The 25,177-nt window shown below is 47.3% G+C and overlaps 1 protein-coding gene and 1 long non-coding RNA gene across 5 annotated transcripts in view; one reads left to right on the forward strand and one right to left on the reverse strand.

Moving 5' to 3' along the window:
• LOC119957922 overlaps nucleotides 1-25,177 on the forward strand; it is a 96,950-nt gene that overhangs the window by 20,266 nt on the left and 51,507 nt on the right. The window lies entirely within an intron of this gene.
• The window catches only part of rnaset2l (ribonuclease T2, like), a 54,147-nt gene that overhangs the window by 14,668 nt on the left and 14,302 nt on the right, over nucleotides 1-25,177 (reverse strand). For 2 of the 4 annotated variants that reach the window (XM_038786118.1, XM_038786117.1), the window contains exons 4-7: nucleotides 20,654-20,718; nucleotides 18,845-18,902; nucleotides 16,911-16,975; nucleotides 1,071-1,184 (exon numbers count right to left, since the gene is read on the reverse strand). In XM_038786118.1, coding sequence (XP_038642046.1) covers nucleotides 1,071-1,184; nucleotides 16,911-16,975; nucleotides 18,845-18,902; nucleotides 20,654-20,718 — 302 coding nt within the window. The remainder of the gene's footprint in view (nucleotides 1-1,070; nucleotides 1,185-16,910; nucleotides 16,976-18,844; nucleotides 18,903-20,653; nucleotides 20,719-25,177) is intronic. The other 2 variants (XM_038786120.1, XM_038786119.1) reach the window with 2 other exon arrangements.

The following is a 25,177-nucleotide window of genomic DNA, read 5'->3' on the forward strand; positions in this document are numbered from 1 at the left end:
ATGACATCTTTACTCAGAGCTTTCCCCATAGTGCAGTCTTAACAGCTATGGAATTGAAAGACCTGAGCACCACACTAGTATAACATTGGACCATTTCTGCATTTAAAGGGAGATTATTGGTTAGCTGCATGAAGTAGCTGCATGTTGATCCAGCAGTGGGCATCAATTCAGTACTTTGTGATTCAGAAGCGAAAATGGTACCAACTGGGCCAACTTGACACACACAGATAGACATAGTGAGCGATTACTCTGATTATTAACACAGTTCACAACACGTTTCTGCAAAAAACAAATGGTACACGCACTAAACATTGCGCTGGAGAGACCTGATACCCTCGCCACTGTACCAACAGTAGTGAGAGGAAAGGGGGTGGTGGGGAGAGAGGGGAAAGGAGGGTGGTGAGGGAGGGAGTTGGGAGTGCTGGTGGAGGGGAGGGGGGCCCAATAGGACACTGCCGGAACTATCTACAGAGGCAGAAAAACAAAAGAACCTTCAATTGTGATGTGCCAGATTCCGGGAGTCCCCCAGAGGGAGTGAGGGGCGACACAGTGTCAGGCACGAGTGGGACCCGCACCCCGCTACAGAGCGTCTCGTGCACCCTGCGCTCCCGACACTGGGCAGCTGACAGCCTTCGGGCAGTCGCCATCCAGGCCCGATTCCTCCACCACATTGAGTGCGGCGGGCGACACGGGCCCACCAACCAACCCAAGGGCTGCCTTGATCCCCCCCATGCTAAATTGCCCCTTAGTGTCCAAAGATGTGCAGATTAGGTGGATTGGCCATGCTAAATTGTCCCTTAGTATCCAACGATGTGCAGGTTCGTTAGGTGGATTGGCCAGGCTAGAATTACCCCTTTGTGTCCAAAGATGTGCGAGTAAGGACGGGGAGTGGGTGTAGGTAGAGTGCTCTTTTGGAGGCTTGGTGCAGGCGCAATGTGCTGAATGGCCTTCTACACAGTAGAGATTCTATGGTATAGTTGTAAATAGACAAGTATTTTGGATGAGTCCACTTAGAGTTTTAAAACTTGCTGTTCTGGGCTTTCTCTTGATGCATTAACTGCACAACTTACTTATCGATGGAGAATTTTGTCCGTAGCTCAAGCGCAAGGCTGAAGTACTTGTCTGGGCAGGACATGCTGTCAGCACATGTTCCACAGGTGCCATGTTTATACCATTCATTTTTCCTGAAACACAGGGAAAGCCATCAAATCATAATGCATATTTGTGACACCAGCTTGAAAAGAAACAAAAGTGATCTCTACATCAGATTCAACCCGAAAAAAACCGACATATCCAGTAGATTTTATTCTCTGTATAGTCACAGATGAAGAAGTGGCAATTTAAATGCTTCCATTCCTGCTTTGAATTTAATCAGATTCAGTGGAATATTCCGGGAGCAATTCGCGAGGGTGCACCATGTAGTGTTGCTAGGAAGATGATGTACCATCAATTCGACTCGAGACACATTTAGGATCCGAATAGTGGCTTTAATCTGCTAGTTGTTAGCCCGGTGGTCGACTACAGAGAATGGCCAGCCGCCGGGAACTCTGGGTACATATACCCTGCCTCGGAGGTGGGGCCTACTTGCCTCTCGACCAATTGGAGAGCAGTCACATGACTAGTCCCAACCAATCGGACGAGAGGCACATGACCAGCCAGAGCCAATGGGAAGCCAGTGCTCTGCACCAATGGCAGTGCTCATATCCATACCACCACAGAAGAGTAAAGTTTTCTAGTTGCACAGGTGTGCGCACATGGATGTGTCACACAAAATTGAATTGTTAAGCCTCTGTTTAATTTGCAAGCCATTTAAGTTGTTTGTTTACACCTCGCTTTCTCCTCTTGTCCATTTTGATTGCTGCTTGGCAAGTGCCTTCTCACTTGTGAAGTGAGACTTAATGGTGAGCAAAGGGAGGCTGTGAAAGGGTTTGATTGCAGATGTTGGGGGAAGGATGGGGTTTTTTTTTTGTTATTTACAGCACAGAAGGAGGCCATTCAGCCCATTGTGTCTGCACCGGCTCCCAAAAGAGCAACCTAGCTAGTTCCATTCCCCAGCCCTATCTCCGTAGCCCTCTAAATTCAACACTTTCAAATATATATCCAGCTCTCTTTTGAAACCTCCTATGGAATCCCCCTCCACCACTCCCCCAGGCAGCGCATTCCAAACCCCAACAACTCTGAGTAAAGACGTTCCTCCTCATTCACTCCTCGCTCTCTCGTTGACCATCTTGAAATTGTGACCCCCCCCCCCCTAGTCACTGACGTACCAAATAGTGGAAACAGAATATCCTCCTTTACTCTGTCAAAATTGTTCATCATTTTGAACCCCTCAATAAGGTTGCCTCTTAATCTTCTCTGCTCCAAGGAGAACTTCTCCAATCTTTCCTTGTATCTAAAATCCCTCATTCCTGATATCATTCTAGTAAATCTCTGCTCTCTCTCCAGGGCTTTAACATCCTTCCTTAAGGTGCCCAGAACAGAACACAATACTCTAAATGCGGTCTGACCAATGAGTTGTCGAGGTGTAGCATCACTTCCTTGCCTCCATTATAAACCCGAGGATCCTATAAGCCTTCTTAACAACTGTTGGGTTTTGCATGCGGCTGTCAAGTGGGTTCACTAGTGGAACCTAACTGAATGAACCTCAACATTCACCTTTTCAAAATCAAAGATTCGGGTCAGCAGCGAGTTTCCCCAGACCAGTCTAGGTTTTACAAAGTTCCGATTTTTCACAAAGCAGCTGCGACAACAGCTCCACACTCCTGCTTGTCGATAACATTCTGTCCAATGCTAACCACCAGCTCCCATCATTTCCCATCATCAATACGGGGGGGGAACTTGTGCACAGAGCTTGCGCCGTCCCCTCACGGGCATGACCAGTGTACATGGCCCACTCGGAATTGCTATTCAGAAGACTGCCCAATTACGTGGAACGAAGCTCATCCAAAGCGTCCAAAAGGCAGCATGCTTTGGGAATGTTGCTTTATTCCAATGTGTTGCAAGTGAAGCGTGTTTACTAAAACTGCCAATGATGGGATAATTTCCTCACTGTCAGGCAAACCTGTGACCGCTGATTGAGTGAAGAACCAAGAAGGGTCCACTGGCTGTCCGTTGAATTTGATACTAAGTGCAGTTGCATGGACAAGGAAATCAAAGATCTTTCTACGTGGATTTCAATCAAAGATTTCTTTGTGCTTACAGCAAAAATGCTATCACCTAGGGGTTGTTGGTATGCTATCTGAGGGAGGGGATAGAGGCTGTTGGGAAGAGAACAGATTTTGAACGCAGCTTTCGAACAGCAGCCATAGTTGGAGCCGGGCAGTCGCTGAGAGAAACGTTTGGAGCTTGTCAGGCGCCCGCGGCACACTCACACCCTTCAGTGGTGTTACCACCGAGCTCCCTGTTGAGTCATTGGCTTGTTAAAGTCTTGTTCTTACAGGGGAACAACTTCTTCCGGTGGAATACGGAATTGTTACCGGCTGTGAGCTCCACGACCCTTCTGACACCCGCCATGAGTGGCATCAGCACTTTGAAAAGCCCTGCCATAGAGCAATCAGAGTCCAGCAACTCTGGTGGTGCCAAGCAAGAGCAGTGGACACTACTGGGACTGCAGGTAGGCTAGGGGGCATTCAGCGATAGACACGAGCATTCGGGTAAATCCGAGATCTCGTTGGGGGCAGGCTTCAGCGAGGTGGGTTGGGGGGCATGATGGACAGGGAGGGTCGGTGGGAGAGGGGCATGGGGATTCTATAAACTGTGGGCCACAGATTGTCACGGAGCCTGGGAATGAATCACCCACCCCCACCCCCGCCAGTTTCCCAACCCCTTCCATACACTGACCTGCAGCCCATGGGGGTAAACCTGCCAGGCTACACATTGAGCACAGGTCTCTTCCACTGTCAGTTATATAAGAGTAGTGGCGGTCATTAGTTGCCCACTTGAGGGCCTCAGTTAGACCAAGGGTAGGTGACGCCTTCCCCCCTATCACCTGTATAGCATTGGTGCAGATGGGTGTGTGTAGGCTGGTGGCACATGTGACACCGATGCCGCATCTCCCCAATTCACAGGTCCACCCATCACCTGCAGATGGCCCGTGAAATCCAGCTCCTGGTATTTTTACATCTTTCATGTATTAAAATGTTAGATATAAATAATCTAAAAACAATATCAATACAATGTGGGGGAGGGGAAGGAGGGCAAAGGATGTACGGTACAAAAATCATGAAAAGAGAAAGAAATAGTAAGTTTCAGATCAGTATGTTGCAGTAATGGAGGCAATTTTGTTTTGATCACCAGAAGAAATGTAATATTGATGTTTCTCTCAGCATCACAGTGGACAAGCTAAAAATAACCTGGCACCGAGCACTTGAATTTCAGAGCACTCTGAACATCTTAAAAGGTCCAATTCCAATTCGTATTCAGTTGTGTTAATACATGAAAACCCACACGCACATTTTACAAAACCAGGAATTTTATTATTTTCGTCCTTTGATAGCTTCTAATGGATGTGGGGGGGGGGGGGGGGGGGGGGGGGGATCCAACAATTTGAGAGGTCTCAGGAAGAATCGTGAAGTTTGTTTATAGTGGCCGGGATGCTCCGCTGGCGGGTTCGTCCCGTCACCGCTGCTGACGAGGACGGCGAATTTGGCGCTCAGCCAAATCTCCCATTCAGTGCAGCGGAACCGGAGAACCACGCTGCCGCGAACGGGAAGAACAATCCCGTGGGGCAGCACGGCTGCACAGTGGTTAGCACAGTTGCTTCACAGCTCCAGGGTCCCAGGTTCATTCCCGGCTGGGTCACTGTCTGTGCGGAGTCTGCACGTCCTCCCCGTGTCTGCGTGGGTTTGCTCCGGTTTCTTCCCACAGTCCAAAGATGTGCAAGTTAGGTGGATTAACCATACTAAATTGCCCTTGGTGTCCAAAAGAGTTAAGTGGGGGTTACTGGGATAGGGTAGATACGTGGGCTTGAGTGGGGTGCTCTTTGTAAGGGCCAGTTCAGACTGGATGGACCAAATGGCCTCCTCCTGCACTGTAAATTCTATGAGCTATGAAATATCCCGTCCAGCTTTCTCTTTTTCCACCCTTCTGCTTTTGTTGATGACTGCAGCATGACATTAGGTAGACAAGGAAGTGCCCACCTCTCAGGTTTGTCGGTGTTGCTCTGGAACCACCCCATGAGAGATGCACATGAGCATCACAGAAAAAGTCACATTTACGTTTAACAGGATTCAAGCCGGTTGGTGAAGTCAAAACTTGTGGTAGTCACCACTGTTGTATTGTGTATACTGCATACAAGGGTATTACGGTAAGGCCCCTCTACTACAGGTACGGGGATAGAGGGCAGAGTATAAATGTGTGGGCTCTCCGAACAGCAGCCATTTCGGCAACAGCTGCGGGAGGCTCCACATCTCTGCATAAAAAAGCCTCGATTACTCTCTACTCTCATCTCGCCGTAATTGATAGTGCATCAATTTTTACGCAGAGATTTTAAAACAATGGATCTCCGCATCAAGCCTGATCGCCTGCAGCTGCACCCTCAAGCAGACAATGCCAAGTCGGCCTTCACACATTGGCTAGCTTGCTTCAAGGCATACATCGGATCTGCGACAGAACCACCCTCAGAGGCACTGAAGCTCAAGATCCTTTACACGCGGCTGAGCTCAGACATCTTCCCCCTCATCCGGGACGTGCCGACATACGCTGAGCCCATGGCACTGTTGAAGGAGAACTACGCTCAGCAGACCAACAAAATCTACGCCAGGCACTTCCTCTCCACGCGGCATCAACTCCCCAGTGAGTCTCGAAGATTTCTGGCGTGCCCTGCAACTCCTAGTGAGAGACTGCGATTGCCAGGTCGTTTTGGCCGCTGAACATTCTGACCTGCTACTTAGGGACGCGTTTGTTACAGGCATAGGGTCGACCTACATCCGTCAACAACTCTCAGAAGGGGCTACCCTCGACATCGCGGTGACCAAGAAACTAGCGCTCTCGCTCACAGTCACCTCACGCAATATACAGGCGTATGCCCCCGACCGTGCGGCCCACCCCTCCTGGACATCGTGGACCTGCCAGCGAACATCCTACCTGCAAGCTACCAGCGACCTACCCCAGGCCTACGCCGTGTGGCAGCCACACAACCCCGGGGGACCCAAGTGCTACTTCTGCGAACAGTCAAAACACCCCCCGACAACTCTGCCTGGCACGGAGCGCGCTCTGCAAGGCCTGCGGTAAGAAAGGACATTTTGCTGCTGTGTGTCAGGCCCGCTCGGTCGCCGCTGTTTCCCCAGCACCCCCCATGTGCGATTCACGGGCACCGCCATCTTCCTCGCCTCAGACCTCGTGCGGCCCATGGGCACCGCCATCTTCCCCCCCCCTCAGGATCCCTCCCCGACGGACACCTCATCGGGGCGCTCATCGCCTGCAACCGCCGCCGACCAGCCGCGTCTGGCGTCCGTGACGGATCAACCAGACATGACCGCACAACCTCGCGACCGCATCGACGACAGTGAGTGTCGACGGGCACAAGGTTTCCTGCCTTCTGGACTCCGGGAGCACTGAGGGCTTCATCCACCCCGATACGGTAAGGCGCTGCTCCCTCACGGTCCACCCCACCAACCAGAGAATCTCCCTGGCCTCCGTGGCGATCCGGGGGTACTGCACAGCCTCCCTCACCATCCACGGCGTAGAGTTCAGTGGCTTCCGGCTCTATGTCCTCCCCAACCTCTACGCTGCCTTGCTACTCGGCCTGGACCTCCAGTGCAACCTCCAGAGCCTAACCCTGAAATTTGGCGGGCCCTTACCACCCCTTACTGTATGCGGCCTCACGACCCTTAAGGTTGACCCACCTTCCCTCTTTGCGAACCTCACCCCGGATTGCAAACCTGTTGCCACCAGGAGCAGACGATACACTGCCCAGGACAGGGTATTCATCAGGTCTGAGGTCCAGAGCCTGGGGAGTTGGAGGAGAAATTTGGGCTCCCCCCGGGGAACATGTTCAGGTATCTGCAGGTAAAGGCATTTGCTAGGCGGCAGGTGGAGGGATTCCCTTCGCTTCCCGCAAGGGGGGTGAGCGACAGGGTGCTTTCGGGGGTCTGGGTCGGAGAGGGGAAGATATCTGATATCTACAAGGTTATGCAGGAGGCGGAGGAGGCGTCAGTAGAGGAGCTGAAAACGAAGTGGGAGGGGGAACTGGGGGAACAGATCGAAGACGGGACATGGGCTGATGCCCTGGAGAGGGTTAATTCTTCCTCCTCGTGTGCGCGGCTTAGCCTCATCCAATTCAAGGTGCTGCACCGGACCCACATGACTGGGACGAGGATGAGTAGGTTCTTTGGGGGTGAGGACAGGTGTGTCAGGTGCTCGGGGAGTCCAGCGAACCATGCCCATATGTTCTGGGCATGCCCGGCACTGGAGGAGTTCTGGAAGGGGGTGGCGAGGACGGTGTCGAGGGTGGTGGGATCCAGGGTCAAGCCAGGATGGGGACTCGCGATTTTTGGGGTTGGGGTGGAGCCGGGAGTGCAGGAGGCGAAAGAGGCCGGTGTGCTGGCCTTTGCGTCCCTAGTAGCCCGGCGAAGGATCTTGCTACAATGGAAGGATGCGAGGCCCCCAAGCGTGGAGACCTGGATCAATGACATGGCGGGTTTCATTAAGCTAGAGAAGGTCAAATTTGCCCTGAGAGGGTCGGTGCAAGGGTTCTTTAGGCGGTGGCAGCCTTTTCTCGACTTTCTGGCTCAACGATAGGGTACGGGGACAGCAGCAGCAGCAACCCGGGGAGGGAAAAGGGAAGGGAAAAGGGGGGGGCCGACAATGACTATGTTTGTTTATTTAATTTTAATATTTTTAAAGTTCTTTTGTTGTTCATTAGGGTTGGGGGGGTGGGGGGATGTGATACATGCGGCGATACGGTCTGGGGGTGTCACAGTTATTATGGGTTATTTTGTTGCATTTCATTGTTTGTCGTTATGTTTTATATTTTCTGTAAAAAATTCCAATAAAAATTATATAAAAAAGGTCTGAGGTCCAGCGGCTGCTGTAGGAAGATATTATCGAGGCCAGCAACAGCCCCTGGAAAGCCCAAGTGATAGTGGTGAAAACTGGGGAGAAAAACAGGATGGTCATTGACTACAGTCAGACCATCAATCGGTACACGCAGCTCAACGCGTATCTGATATGGTCAATCAGATTGCACAGTACCGGGTCTTCTCGACAATGGACCTGAAATCTGCCTACCACCAGCTCTCCATTCGCAAAGTGGACCACCAGTACACCGCATTTGAAGTGGACGGCCGCCTTTACCATTTCCTTCGAGTTCCCTTCGGCGTCTCGGTCTTCCAACGGGAGATAGACCGAATGGTTGACCGGTACGGACTGCGGGCCACTTTCCCGTACCTGGATAATGTCACCATCTGCGGCCACTACCAGCAGGACCACGACGCTAACCTTTCCAAATTGCTCCACACCGCCAAACTCCTCAACCTAACCTACAACAAGGCGAAGTGCATGTTCAGCATGGACCGATTAGCCATCCTCGGCTATGTTGTCCAGAACGGAGTTCTACGGCCAGACCTCGATCGCATGCGCAAGTGGACCGACTCCGCACCCTGCACGACGATCTCTGTCACCCACTTTTATCACTTCATAAAGGCCCGCAATCTGCCCTATTCTATCAAGGAAGTCAGGGGTCTCGCCAGAGACTGCCAGGTCTGCGCGGACTGTAAACCGCACTTCTACCGGCCAGACCGTGCACGCCTGGTGAAGGCCTCCCACCCCTTTGAATGCCTCACCGTGGACTTCAAAGGGCCCCTCCCCTCCACCGACGGCAACACGTATTTTCTCAATGTGCTCGACGAGTACTTGAGATTCCCCTTCGCCATCCCATGCCCCGACATGACGTCTGCCACCATCATCAAAGCCCTCAACACCATCTTCGCTCTGTTCGGCTTCCCCGCCTACGTCCACAGCGACCAGGGATCCTCATTTATGAGCGATGAGCTGCGCCAGTACTTGCTCAACAGGGGCATCGCCTCGAGCAGGACGACCAGCTACAACCCCCGGGGAAACAGGCGGGTGGAGTGGGAGAATGGGATGGTCTGGAAGGCCGTCCAGCTGGCCCTACGGTCCAGAAATCTCCCGCTGGCAGGAGGTCCGCCCCGACGCCCTTCACTCCATTCGGTCGCTCCTGTCCACTGCGACTAACGAAACCCCCCATGAACGTCTCTTTGCCTTCCCAGGAAGTCCACCTCTAGGGTTTCGCTCCCAACATGGCTGGCAGCTCCAGGACCCGTTCTCCTCCGCAAGCACGTGCGGCTCCACAAGGCGGACCCGTTGGTTGAGAGGGTACAGCTACGGCACGCGAACCCGCAGTACGCCTTTGTAGCGTACCCCGACGACCTGGCACCAGCTGGGTCTCCCCACACCCTCTGTCCCGGCGCCACCCTCCCTCCCCCCCGGCGCACCCCACCACAGCCCCCCGCTCCAGGACGATCCGTCCTCCCCTTGGTCCCACCCGGGAATGAAGATGAGGTCGACACGCTCCCGGAGTCCCCGATGACCGAACCAACACCTGAATCAACACCACAACTTTGTCGCTTGCAACAATAACAAGGCGCCCGACCGTCTAAATTTGTAACCTCTTTCTTAAAATTAAAAACAACTTGTATGTAAATAATTTCCACCATCCCCGCTGGACTCTTTTGTTACAGGGGGTGAATATGGTAGTCACCACTGTTGTATTGAGTACACTGCATACGAGGGTATTACGGTAAGGCCCCTGTACTCCAGGTACGGGGGTAGATCCCTGCCTGCTGGCTCCGCCCTGTAGGCGAAGTATAAATGTGTGTGCTCACCGAGCTGCAGCCATTTCAGCAGCAGCTGTGGGAGGCTCCACATCTCTGCGTAATAAAGCCTCGATTACTCTCTACTCTCGTCTCGTAATTGATAGTGCATCAATAAATTGCCCTTAGTGTCCAAAAAGGTTAAGTGGGGGTTACGGCGATAGGGTAGATACGTGGGTTTGAGTGGGGTGCTCTTTGTAAGGGCCAGTTCAGACTCGATGGGCCAAATGGCCTCCTCCTGCACTGTAAATTCTGTGAAATAAACCGTCCAGCTTTCTCTTTTTCCACCCTTCTGCTTTTGATGATGACCGTGCAGCATAACATTAGGCGGCCAAGAACATAAGAACTAGGAGCAGGAGTAGGCCATCTGGCCCCTCGAGCCTGCTCCGCCATTCAATGAGATCATGGCTGATCTTTTGTGGACTCAGCTCCACTTTCCGGCCCGAACACCATAACCCTTAATCCCTTAAGACAAGGAAGTGCCCACCTCTCAGGTTTGTCGGCGTTGCTCTGTAACCACCCCATGAGAGATGCACAGAAAAAGTCACATTTATGTTTAACAGGATTCAAGCCAGTTGATGAAGTCAAAACTAAGCTTGTTAAATAGACCCTCCCCTTGCTGAGAGAGTTCATTGACTTTGTCCAGTGTGAACACTCCTCACCCACACCCAGTGTGTCAACTATCACTTATATGTGTTTAAATACCCGTCACTTGCTTCTCTACACAGTGTAATCAACAATAACACACCTTAACAATGTAATTGATAAGACATTCAGACTAAATCGTGGGGACGAGCATTCAGTTGTATGGAAAATTAGAAAATCAAAATTAAAGGAGAAGGTGAGAATACAGGTTAATGGTGAGGACTTTAAACGAGTTAAAGTGCTGAGGGCTCAGAAGAGGGTAGTAAAGTTTCCAGAATACGTAATAGAACATAGAACGATACAGCGCAGTACAGGCCCTTCGGCCCTCGATGTTGCACCGACATGGAAAAAATCTAAAGGCCATCTAACCTACACTATGCCCTTATTATCCATATGCTTATCCAATAAACTTTTAAATGCCCTCAATGTTGGCGTGTTCACTACTGTTGCAGGTAGGGCATTCCACGGCCTCACCACTCTTTGCGTAAAAAACCCACCTCTGACCTCTGTCCTATATCTATTACTCCTCAATTTAAGGCTATGTCCCCTCGTGCTAGCCACCTCCATCCGCGGGAGAAGGCTCTCGCTGTCCACCCTATCTAACCCTCTGATCATTTTGTATGCCTCTATTAAGTCACCTCTTAACCTTCTTCTCTCTAACGAAAACAACCTCAAGTCCATCAGCCTTTCCTCATAAGATTTTCCCTCCATACCAGGCAACATCCTGGTAAATCTCCTCTGCACCCGTTCCAAAGCTTCCACGTCCTTCCTATAATGAGGAGACCAGAACTGTACGCAATACTCCAAATGCGGCCGTACTAGAGTTTTGTACAGCTGCAACATGACCTCATAGCTCCGGAACTCAATCCCTCTACCAATAAAGGCCAACACACCATAGGCCTTCTTCACAACCCTATCAACCTGGGTGGCAACTTTCAGGGATCTATGTACATGGACACCGAGATCCCTCTGCTCATCCACATTACCAAGAATTTTACCATTAGCCAGAACAGAACAGAGTATCGAGACCAGCAGGAATCTAACTTCAGGCACTATAGATAAGGGGACAACTTTGAGAAGGGGGATAGTCAACGCAGGACTGAGGGTCCGTGACCGAAATGTCTGCCGCATACGAAACAAGGTAAATGACCCTGTTGCCCACATTGAAATTGGCGAATACAATGTCGTGGGCATCACAGAGACATGGCTGCAAGGGAATCGGGGCTGGGATCTAAATATCCAAGGATATGTGTCCTATTGAAAGGACAGGCAGAAGGGGCGGGGTTGCATTGTTAGTAAGAAATTAGCTTAAATCGATAGTAAGAAGCGATATAGGGTCAGTAGGTGAAGAACCTGTGAGGGTAGAGTTGAGGAATTGCAAAGGAAAAAAGACCCTGATGGGAGCTAACAGTAGTCAGGATGTGGGGCAGAAAATAATTCAGGAGATAAAAAAGGCATATAAGAAAGGCAATATTACAATAATCATGGGGGACTTCAATATGCAGGTGGATTAGGAAAGTCAGGTTGGTAGCGGATCCCAAGAAAAGGAATTTGTGGAATGTCTACAAGATGTTTTTTTGGAGCAGCCTGTGGTAGAGCCCACATGGGAACCAGCAATTCTATATTTAGTGATGTGTAATGAGGCAGACTTGATTAGGGAACTTAATGTGAAGGAATCCTGAGGGAGCAGTGACCACAATATGATTGAATTTACCCTGCAGTTTGAGAGGGAAAAGCTGCAATCAGATGTAACGGTATTACAATTGAATAAAGGTAACTACAAAGACATGAGGGAGGAGCTGGCCAGAGGTGATTGGAAAAGGAGCTTTGCAGGGAAGACAGTTGAACAGCAATGGCAGGAATGTTTAGGGGTTATTTGGGAAGCACAACAGAAATTCATCCCAAGGAGGAGGAAACTTGCTAAGTGGAAGACAAAGCATCCATGACTGATGAGGGAAATCAAGGATACAATAAAAGCAAAGGAAATAGCGTACAATGTGGCGAGGATTAGTTGGAAGCCAGAGGATTGGGAAACCTTTAAAAGCAATCCGAGGACAACTAAAAAAACAATGGGGGGGGGGGGGGGGAGAAGATGAAATATGAGTGCAAGCTAGCTAGTAATATGAAAGACGATAGGAAGAGTTTTTTTCAATATGTAAAAGGTAAGAGAGAGGTAAGAATGTACATTGGACCACTGGAAAATGAGGCTGGAGAAGTAGTAATAGGGAACAAGAAAATGGCAGAGGAACTGAATAGATACTTTGCATCAGTCTTCACAGTGGAAGGCACCAGTGGCAGACCAGAACTTCAAGCGAGTCAGGGGGCAGAGATGAGTATAGTGGCTTCCACGAGGGAGAAGATGCTGGGGAAAGTGAAAGGTCTGAAGATGGATACATCACCTGGACCGGATGGACTACACCCCCTGGTTCTGAAGGAGATAGCTGAGGAGATTGTGGAGGCATTGGTGGTGATCTTTCAGGAATCACTGGAGGCAGGGAGGGTCCAGAGATTTGGAAAATGGCAATTATAAACACCGCTGTTTAAGAAGGGAGGGAGAGGGCAACACGGTGGCGCAGTGGTTAGCACTGCAGTCTCACAGCGCCAAGGTCCCAGGTTCTGGGTCACTGCCCGTGTGGAGTTTGCACATTCTCCCTGTGTTTGCGTGGGTTTCACCCCCACAACCCAAAGATGTGCAGGGTAGGTGGATTGAACATGCTAAATTGCACCTTAATTGGAAAAAATGAATTAGGTACTCTAAATTTATTTTAAAAAAAGAAGGGAGGGAGGCAGAATACAGGAAATTATAGGCTGGTTAGCCTGACTTCGGTTGTTGGGAAGATTTTAGAGTCTATTATTAAGGATGAGATTGCTGAATACTTAGAAGTGTATAGTAAAATTGGACTGAGTCAGCACGGATTTGTCAAGGGGAGGTAATGCCTGAAAAATCTGGTAGAATTCTTTAAGGAGATAGCAAGGAAGTTAGACAAAGGAGAACCAGTGGACGTGATTTATTTAGATTTCCTGAAGGCCTTTGACAAGGTGCCGTACAGGAGGCTGCTAAATAAGATAAGAGCCCATGGTGTTAGGAGCAAGGGACTGAAATGGGTAGAGGATTGGCTGTCTGGCAGAAGGCAGAGAAGGGATAAAGGGGTCCTTTTCAGGATGGAAGCTGGTGACTAGTGGTGTTCTGCAGGGGTCAGTGTTGGGACCACAGCTATTCACGATATACATTAATGATCTGGAAGAAGGAACTGAGGGCATTGTTTCTAAGTTTGCAGATGATACAAAGATATGTAGAAGGACAGGTTGTGTTGAGGAAGGAGGGAGGTTGCAGAAATGAAATGAAATGAAAATCGCTTATTGTCATGAGTAGGCTTCAATGAAGTTACTGTGAAAAGCCCCTAGTCGCCACATTCCGGCACCTGTTCGGGGAGGCTGTTACGGGAATCGAACAGTGCTGCTGGCCTGCCTTGACCTGCTTTCAAAGCCAGCGATTTAGCCCAGTGTGCTAAACAGTACCTGGAAAGCTAGGAGAGTGGGCAAAGAAGTGGCAGATGGAATACATTATGGAAAAGTGTGAAGTTATGCACTTTGGTAGGAAGAATAAAGGCATAGACTATTTTCTAAATGGGAAAGGTTTTGGAAATCTGAAGCACAAAGGGACTTGGGAGTCCTTGTTCACGATTCTCTTAAGGTTAATGTGCAGGTTCAGCCGGCAGTTAGGAAGGCAAATGCAACGCTGGCATTCAGGTTGAGAGGGCTAGACAAGGGCAGGGACTTACTGTTGAGGCTGTATTAGGCTCTGGTCAGACCCCATTTGGGGGGATGGGACAATTGGGCGCGGCCGTTTTGGCGCGGCCGTTTGGACGCAGCCGTTTGGGCGCCATGGAACAATTGGGCGCAGCCAATTTGGCGCGGCCGTTTGGGCGCAGACGACAGAAAACCTTAAATTAGTTCATTTAGTTTAGTTCATTTGGTGATTATGAGCAAGGCTCCTCAAGTACTCAAATTTTCAAATTTAAGAACACTTTCATATATTCTTTTATCTTTATTGTAAATTAAAAACCTTAAATTAGTTAATTTAGTTAAAAACCTTAAATTAGTTAATTTAGTTAAAAACCTTAAATTAGTTCATTTAGTTAAAAACTAAAGTTTAAAAACCTTTCGTTTAGTTCATTTGGTAATTATGAGCAAGGCTCCTCAAGTACTCGATAGCATCCATGTTTTCAAATTTAAGAACAGTTTCATGTATTCTTTTATCTGCATCTCTATACTTTTTTAGTTTTTGTGGCGGTTCATGGCCGGCTAGTAACCTTTCATAATATGCATCTCTACCTTTCTGTACTTTACGCAGGCCATCAATTAGTTTCCATATGGTGGGATGATGCATGCCAAGTTCATATTTCAATCGACGGTGGGCTGCCTCCGCATTATTGTTTGTGCGGTCTTCCCCGTTTAATGTTCTCTGATAAAGGTTCCAAATCTCAGGGCGAAATAAAGGTGTTCGTCTACCATTTCCTCGTCTGTTCAGACGACCAACATATGTATCTTCAAACCAGTTCAGTAAATCTTGAAGTCCGCTATCACAAAGTAAAAATTTTTCTTCCACTCCTGGTTGAGGGACATATATCCTGTAGCATTCTGGCACAATCAATTGTTGTAAATCACTTGGATTGGTGGGGGCGTTCAATACATAATTACGCTTTCTGCTTATCATTCTCCTCAAAGCAGATATATTAGGAATGGCTGGTAGACTAGCTTGGGATATGTCTGTCAAACATTCATTAACAACTACAGTCGGTGCCTCAAGGGTTTCCTGTGCTCTCTTTTTTATTTTAGTTTTCACGAGTGCAACCTCTACTTGTGCAGCAGAAGCATCATGCGAATGGCTGTTCAGCTGCCTCACCACGTTTGCAGCTTTAGTATGGAGACGTGCTTTGCACCGGTTTTTTTGCTCACAACGCCAAAATTTCACTTCGCTGTCACCTTTGCTTGTTTTGTCAAAGACGTAAAGGAATCCGTTATGAACAAATTTTTCTTTACCACGTTTCGTTGATACTGCCTCAGCCATCATATGGGTATGCAAATTGGTTTAGTTACAAAATATATAAAAAGATGGTGATAGAACGCACCAGCAGCCAACTCAACTGAGGCTAATTCACAAATAAAGAAATGTTATTTTGGTGCCAAAACGTCAATAATGCCAATATATAACGGCAATATATAAACAGATGGTGATAGAACGCACCAGCACCCAACTCAACGCACCCGCACCAGCCAACTCACCTGAGGCTAATAATAAAGAAATGTTATTTTGGCGCCAAAACGGTTGGCGCCAAAACGGCCGCGCCCAAATGGCTGCGCCAAAAAGTACCTAACCCCCATTTGGAGTATTGTGAGCAGTTTTGGGACCTGTATCTAAGGAAGGATGTGCTGGCCTTGGAAAGGGTCCAGAGGAGGTTTGCAAGAATGATCCCTGGAATGAAGAACTTGCCAGATGAGGAGCGGTTGAGGACTCTGGGTCTGTACTCGATGGAGTTTGGAAAGATGAAGGGGGACCTCATTGAAACTTACAGGATACTGCAAGGCATAGATAGCGTGGATGTGGAGAGGATGTTTCCACTAGTAGGAAAAAATAGAAACCGAGGGCACAGCCTCAGACTGAAGGGAGGAGCCTTTAAAGCCGAGATGAGGAGGAATTTCTTCAGCCAGAGGGGTGGTGAATCTGTGGAACTCATTGCCGCAGATGGCTGTGGAGGCTAAGTTACTGGGTGACCTTAAGACAGAGATAGATAGGTTTTTGATCAGGGATTATGGGAAAAAGCAGGAGAATGGGGATGAGAAACATCATAGATCATAAATTTACATTGCAGAAGGAGGCCATTCGGCCCATCGAGTCTGCACCGGCCTTGGAAAGGGCACCCAACCCAAGTCCACACATCCACCCTATCCCAATAACCCCACCCAACCTTTTTGGACACTAAGGGTAATTTAGCAAGTCGAATCCACTTATCCTGCACATCTTTGGACTGTGTGAGGAAACCGGAGCGCCCGGAGGAAACCCACACAGACACGGGGAGAACATGCAGACTCCAAGTAGACAGTGACCCAAGCCGGGAATCAAACCTAGGATCCTGGCGCTGTTAAGCAACTGTGATAACCACTATGCTACCGTGCTACCCGTGCATATCAGCCATAATTGAATGGCAGAGTATACTCAATGGCTGAATGGCCTAATTCTGCTTCTATGTCTTATTGACAATATTCTGATATAGCATTTCCGCCCAATAGAGTATCCTAGAAACCCATCGCCAATGAACGTCTTCCTGATCAGATATGTTCAGGCAGAAATTGGGAAATCACTGACACAGGCAGATTAGAGTTTGTAAAAGTATTCATGCAATGATCAATAATGTGATTGGCATGACTTACCAAAACTTGAAAGAATCATTTTTTAATAGACTTGGCCAGTACTGGTTCAAGTCAGCCTGAAGACTCTGGAATAGAAGTAACAAAAGCACTGGATGTTTAAATGAAAATCATCAGTAGGTTTTCATATGTAACATTTTTGTTTTCCATGTCCGTGGCTCTAAAATCTCAATGTTACAACTGTCATGTGAGAGTACCTTTAAGAAATGGAGCAGCTCATATTACTGAAGTGATGTCAGAGGGTGGGGAGCTTAGCTCACTTCTGCCTTTAGTTTCAGTTTCAGAGAGCAGCTGAAAAGTGCCTGGCTGGTTTGCTGAGAGCTGCATGAAGAAAATGAGCTTTGGTGTGTCTGTGTTTGCAGTGAGCTGGATCTGCTGTGATCTCTGCCATGAAGGACTGTCTCTGAATCATTTGGGTGATTTAAACTCATAATAGTAATGTCTTTAACCTGATGTGTTTCTGTTGATAAAGGTGAAGTCATTTGGAGGTTTGAACGAACATTTTGAGGGATTATGTAGTGTTCTATTATTTTCGGGGTTATCTTTGAAGTAGGGTGTTGAGTGATCCAGTGTTTATTTAAAAGATTAAGTTGAATTCATGGAATAAACATTGTTTTGTGTTTAAAAACCCACGTGTCCATAATTGTAATACCACACCTGGAGAACAAGCCGTGTGCTTCAAAAGCAACAATCCATTAAAGGGAGAGGTTAGTTGAACTCCAGGATACATTTTGGGGTTCTGAAAACACCGCTCCCATAACACAACAAAAACTCTCTCTTTGAATATTGACAAGAACATTAAACTTGTTAGCTCCAGTACAGAGAAAGAGTAAGCAAAACAAAACAAAAAATCAGATAAATGAAACATCCTCTTTTATCCTGTCCCTGTTAACTTTTCGATGGGGCCTTGTGTTACATTTTGTGACATAAGAGAAACTAGATCCAAACTTAAAAATTCCACAATCATTATTTTCATGAATAAAGTATCTTCATTTGGTATGGCCCAATTTATTCCCATTTGTTGGATGAAATCAACTGGAGAATGTGAGTGAATCTAGTTATGCCGAGACTGATTTCTTCCATGAAACTAATTATTTATCCTTTACCGTGTACACAAACGACCAATCAAGCAGTTAATTATCAGAAATTCTGGTATGTGCTAGATTTTATTTTCAAAACCTTCATCATTATGTACTTATGCTCATAAATTTTGTACATTGGACATTTTGAACCTAGTTTGATCCCCGGTGATATGTGATGTATTCATTGCTCTTGTGAAGCACATGACAAAAACTGGCTTCATGTTTCTTTCAGACAACATCTGCCAAACTCAATTTTATTAAGTTGGAAGTTAATATTTGTGGTTCCACAATTCACGGTATTGAGAAGTTCTCTGAGTCAGGGTTTAAGTCCCATTCCGGGGCTTGATCACAAAGACCAAGGCTGACGCTCCAGTGCAGTGCTGAGGGAGCTTTCCCTGTCTTTCGGATATGAAGATAAATTAAAGCCTGCTCGGGATGAGCTCACATGTCACTAGTTTGAAGAAGAGCACGGGAGCACAGGACAATATTTAGTATCACAAAATATTATCTGGCCTTTATCACATTGCTGCTTGCGGGATCTTGCTGAACACAAGCTAATTGCCTCATTTCCTACCTCACAACAGTCACTACACTTCAAAAAGTACGTCATTGGCTGTAAAGCGCTTTGAGATGTTCAGTGAATACGGAAAGAGCGATTATAAATGCAAACCTTTCTAAATAATACAACAATTTTTTATATCACCCATCAAATTTGCCAATCGTATCACTTTATTCAAAGTTAAGTGACCTCAGGGTGTTACTTGGCCTTCTCAAGGGCAATTAGGGATGGGCAATAAATGCCAGCCTAGCTCGTCGCGCCCACATCCAATGAATGAATAAAAACAAATTCCTCACATCAATGTCCTTGTGAGTTAACTGCCAGGTTCGATTGCAGCCCCGTTTCCCGTCTGGCCTGGAATTAAATACAAGTGACATTATTTATTCCGGCTAGCTGTTGAGTACAGTTCAACCTATCTATACTAGATGGCTCAGTCAATTTGATTTGATCCTTCCAATCTATCAAGGACAGCTACTCACTGTATTTGGCCATTCCAAACAAATCTATCAAGCTCAACCAAAGCCAGTTAATTGCTAACCAGCCCATTGTGCCCAAATAAACACAGGGGGCTGATTTTCCCATCCCATTTTTAGAAAGCGGGAATGGTGGTGGGGAGTAAAATCCAGTGGGAGTCCCAAACCTCGAAAGTCAGACTCCCCACTTTCATTGATTTAAATATCATTGTCAGGCCTTTATGCCTGATAGTTCTCCCCTTGTTGGATTATCTATTCACGTCAGGATGTGAATTATGACAGATCTCCCCCACAAGGTGTACCTGGCACGCAGGTGAGTACAGCCCCCAGAGACGAGAATGTCATGCCCGGACAGTACCCAGTCACTCCCCCCCCCCCCCCCCCTCCCCGCGCATCATGGATACTGCTCTCAGGCGGTGATGGGGGGAAGTTACCCAGGCAGTGCTGGGGCGATGTTTCCGTGGGGGGAATTCAGTTTCCATTGAGGCGGCCTACGTGGTGGCGATGGTGGGTGGAGTTCCATGAGGATGCAACTGTGGGGGGAGGGGGGGGGGGAGAGAGAGGCGGGGGTGCTCTGTTGTGGGTGAAGATCTGTTGTGGGGGAAGAGGGTTCTGTGGGGGAGGGAGTCACGTGGAGCAGGACAAGTGCTTTTTCTATTTTAATTTCTTTAAATCAGGCCGATTGAGCCTGCCCACCAATGTTACATCACGGGACCTTTGCGTCTACAATTATGGCGGAGGAAGATATCCTTGGGGCCGGTGGCTTCCCCCATTTTTACCCACACACTGCCCATGAGTTAACTGCCAGGTTCGATTGCAGCACCGTTTCCCCGTCTGGCTTGGAATTAAATACAAGTGACATTATTTAGTTCTGGCTAGCTGTTGAGTACAGTTCAACCTATCTATACTAGATGGCTCAGTCAATTTGATTTGACCCTTCCAATCTATCAAGGACAGCTACCCACTGTATTTGGCCATTCCAAACAAATCTATCAAGTTCAATCAAAGCCAGCTAATTTCTAACCAGCCCATTGTGCCCACATAAACACATGGGGGCTGATTATCACCTCCCATTTTTAGAGCGTGGGATCGGTAGTGGGGAGGAAAATCCAGTGGAAGTCCCAGAACTGCGGGAATTAATCACTGCCAGCTCATGCCTTTCTGCTTTTTTTGTTGGGCGTAGTGGATTTTGGCTGCTAAGTGATGTTAATTATTCTATTATTCCCAAATTATTGTGAAATAATGCCAATTACTGCCTTTTCACAGTAACTTCATTGAAGCCTACTCGTGACAATAAGCGATTTTCATTTTCATTTCATTAGTGCACAAACCATCAGACTATGAAGTTGATTTCCACTCTGATGTGAAGAGCATGCAACTATTCATAATGGGGCATGTGAGAATGTAATTTAGATTTAGATTTAATGTCAGGTGTACAGGGGTACAGTGAAAAGTATTGTTCTGCATACAGTCCAGGCAGATAGTTCCGTACATGAAAAAACAGGACATAAGATAAATACACAATGTGAATATCGGTTTTGCAATATGCTCGTGGCAAATTAAACCACTCGGTTCCACAGATAGAATTACATTTCAGCCATATAAAAATAGTTAATAGTTCTTTTTAATTACCAGAGTCCGTGAATCGTCCAACCATCCACTTGGGCTGGAATCCTGCAGGAAAACTTTGTAAAAGTCTAAAGAAATGGAAATAATTTATATTTATTATTTTAGTGTCTTCACATTTCTGCTTCATGGTTGCACACTCGGGTAATTTAGCAAGCAACTAAACTGCAGATTATTTTTAAGTTTCTCAGTTTCCTTTCACCTCGGAAGCTAGAGTAAGTTTAGAACCATTTCTGAGGGGCAATGATAGTGAGCTCCTACGAAGATTCAGGGAAGAAGCTGAGATGGTCATAGAATCATAGACTATACAGTGCAGAAGGAGGCCATTCAGCCCATCGAGTCTGCACTGGCCCTTGGAAAGAGCACCCTACCCAAGCCCACACCTCCACCCTATCCCGGTAACCCCACCTAACTTTTTTTTTGGACACCTAAAGGGCAATTTAGCATGGCCAATCCACCTAACCTGCACAACTTTGGACTGAGGGAGGAAAACAGAGCACCCGGAGGAAACCCACGCAGAGACGTGGAGAATGTGCAGACTCCACACAGACAGTGACCCAAATCGGGAATCAAACTTGGGACCCTGGAGCTGTGAAGCAACAGTGTTAACCTCTGTGCTACCGTGCTGCCCATACACAATTACTCACACTCAGTGTGCACACACAATCACTCACACTAAATGAGCTCTCAATTACTCTCACTCAGTGTGCACATACAATCACACTAAATGAGCTCACAATTACTCACACAATCACACTAAATGAGCTCACGCAATTACTCACACTCAGGGTGCACACATGATTACTCACACTCCACATGCAGGGACAATTACTCACACTCTGAGCACACACAATTACACTCAACATCCACACAGAATTACTCACACTTGGTGAGTGTGCACAATTATTCGCACTCATCATTTACTCAGATTCAGCATGCGCACACAATTACTCACACTCGGCATGCACAGTTACTTACATGCCGTGAGAACACGCATACTCACACTCACTGAGCACAATTACTCACACAGCATGCACACACAATTACTCAGATTCATGAGCACACACAATTAACTCACGCTCTGAGCACACACCATTGGTCACACTCAACAAGATTACACAATTACACTCAGCATGCACCCAATTATTCACACGCAGTGAGAACACACACACTCATTGAGCACAATTACATGCATGAGTGCACAAAATTACTCACATTCAACATGCACAAACAATTACTCACATTCTGAACACGCGCAATTACGCACATCCTGCATTTAAAAAAAATAAATTTTTCCAGTTAAGGGGCAATTTAGTGTGTGCCAATCCACCTACCCTGCACATCTTTGGGTTGTGGGGGTGATACCCACGCAAACGCGGGGAGAATGTGCAAACTCCACACGGACAGTGACCCAGAGCCGGGATCGAATCCGGGTCCTCAGCGCCATAAGAACATAAGAACGAGGAGCAGGAGTAGGCCATCTGGCCCCTCGAGCCTGCTCCGCCATTCAATTAGATCATGGCTGATCTTTTGTGGACTCAGCTCCACTTTCCGGCCCGAACACCATAACCCTTAATCCCTTTATTCTTCAAAAAACTATCTATCTTTACCTTAAAAACATGTAATGAAGGAGCCTCAACTGCTTCACTGGGCACGGAATTCCATAGATTCACAGCCCTTTGGGTGAAGAAGTTCCTCCTAAACTCAGTCCTAAATCTACTTCCCCTTATTTTGAGGCTATGCCCCCTAGTTCTGCTGTCACCCGCCAGTGGAAACAACCTGCCCGCATCTATCCTATCTATTCCCTTCATAATTTTAAATGTTTCTATAAGATTCCCCCCTCATCCTTCTAAATTCCAACGAGTACAGTCCCAGTCTACTCAACCTCTCCTCATAATCCAACCCCTTCAGCTCTGGGATTAACCTAGTGAATCTCCTCTGCACACCCTCCAGCGCCAGTACGTCCTTTCTCAAGTAAGGAGACCAAAACTGAACACAATACTCCAGGTGTGGCCGCACTAACACCTTATACAATTGCAACATAACCTCCCTAGTCTTAAACTCCATCCCTCTAGCAATGAAGGACAAAATTCCATTTGCCTTCTTAATCACCTGTTGCACTTGTAAACCAACCTTCTGTGACTCATGCACTAGCACACCCAAGTCTCTCTGAACAGCGGCATGCTTTAATATTTTATCGTTTAAATAATAATCCCGTTTGCTGTTATTCCTACCAAAATGGATAACCTCACATTTGTCAACATTGTATTCCATCTGCCAGACCCGAGCCCATTCACTTAACCTATCCAAATCCCTCTGCAGACTTCCAGTATCCTCTGCACTTTTCGCTTTACCACTCATCTTAGTGTCATCTGCAAACTTGGACACATTGCCCTTGGTCCCCAACTCCAAATCATCAATGTAATTGTGAACAATTGTGGGCCCAACACGGATCCCTGAGGGACACCACTAGCTACTGATTGCCAACCAGAGAGAACACCCATTTATCCCAACTCTTTGCTTTCTATTAATTAACCAATCCTCTATCCATGCTACTACTTTACCCTTAATGCCATGCATCTTTATCTTATGCAGCAACATTTTGTGTGGCACCTTGTCAAAGGCTTTCTGGAAATCCAGATATACCACATCCATCGGCTCCCCGTTATCTACTGCACTGGTAATGTCCTCAAAAAATTCCACTAAATTAGTTAGGCATGACCTGCCTTTTACGAACCCATGCTGCGTCTGCCCAATGGGACAATTTCTATCCAGATGCCTCGCAATTTCTTCCTTGATGATAGATTCCAGCATCTTCCCTATTACCGAAGTTAAACTCACTGGCCTATAATTTCTTGCTTTCTGCCTACCTCCTTTTTTAAACAGTGGCGTCACGTTTGCTAATTTCCAATCCACTAGGACCACCCCAGAGTCTAGTGAATTTCGGTAAATTATCACTAGTGCATCTGCAATTTCCCTAGCCATCTCTTTTAGCACTCTGGGATGCATTCCATCAGGGCCAGGAGACTTGTCTACCTTTAGCCCCATTAGCTTGCCCATCACTCCCTCCTTAGTGATAACAATCCTCTCAAGGTCCTCACCTGTCATAGCCTCATTTCTATCAGTCGCTGGCATGTTATTTGTATCTTCCACTGTGAAGACCGACCCAAAAAACCTGTTCAGTTCCTCAGCCATTTCCTCATTTTCCATTATTAAAACTCCCTTCTCATCCTCTAAAGGACCAATATTTACCTTAGCCACTCTTTTTTGTCTTATATATTTGTAAAAACTTTTACTGTCTGTTTTTATATTCTGAGCAAGTTTACTCTCATACTCTATCTTACTCTTCTTTATAGCTTTTTTAGTAGCTTTCTGTTGCCCCCTAAAGATTTCCCAGTCCTCTAATCTCCCCGCAATCTTTGCCACTTTATATGCTTTTTCCTTCAATTTGATACTCTCCCTTATTTCATTTGATACTCTCCCTTGAGGCAGCAGTGCTAACCACTGCGCCACCGTGCTGCCCCAATCCCACCCTGCATAAACAAACAATTACATTCAGTAAGCACACGCAATTATTCACACTTAGCATTCACAATCAGTCACACTGAACATGCACACACAATTACTCACTCAGTGAGCATGCACACAGTTACTCACACTCAGCGTGTACAGAGAATTACTCACTGTCATGAGCATGAACACACAATTATTGACATTCAGTGTCAGGGAGATGGTGGTATTGTCACTGGATTAGTAAACCAGAGACCCAGAATTATGCTTTTGGGATCTAGGTTCAAATCCCGCCACTGCAGATGGTGAAATTTGAATTCAATAAAAATTTGGAATTAAAAGTCAAATGAGGAGCATGAAACCGCTGTCAATTGTCGTAAAAACCCACCTGATTCACGAATGTCCTTCAGGGAAGGAAATCTGCCGTCCTTACCCGGTCTGGCCTACATGTGACTCCAGACCCACAGAAATGTGGGTGACTCTTAAATGCCCTCTCAAGGGCAATTAGGGAGGGGCAATAAATTGGCCCCATTAATGAAAAAACAATTCAGTGAGTACACACAATTACTCACATATTCTTTGGACACACTTGTTACAATAACTCCCGCCGGAGGCCACCAGAAGGCTTGATGCCCCTATAACTCTGGGAGAACTGACCGGCGCACTCAACAGGCAAGTCCCGGGTTGACCGTGGAGTCAGGACATTCTGGGACATCCCGTGGAACCACTACGCATGTATCCGGGGGGAGTGTTTCATGACTTTGTAGGACAATGACTTTGCTCCGTGCAGGACCACATGATCCCACCCTGACCTTTTCCACACGGACCCGGGCCAGACTATCCATAATGACATCCACCTGGTCTGCAACGTGATTCATCATTCTCGGGGCTGGTCTGTTGAGCACATTCCTGCCCCTCGACCACAAGAAAGCCCTTGACGGGGGATCACAAATATTTATTTGGGACTCTGCGAGCTTTTGGGTTGTTTCACCCGGATCTGACATCTGTGCACTGCTGCAG

Source organism: Scyliorhinus canicula, chromosome 27 (assembly GCF_902713615.1).
Source record: "Scyliorhinus canicula chromosome 27, sScyCan1.1, whole genome shotgun sequence".
Taxonomy (NCBI): domain Eukaryota; kingdom Metazoa; phylum Chordata; class Chondrichthyes; order Carcharhiniformes; family Scyliorhinidae; genus Scyliorhinus; species Scyliorhinus canicula.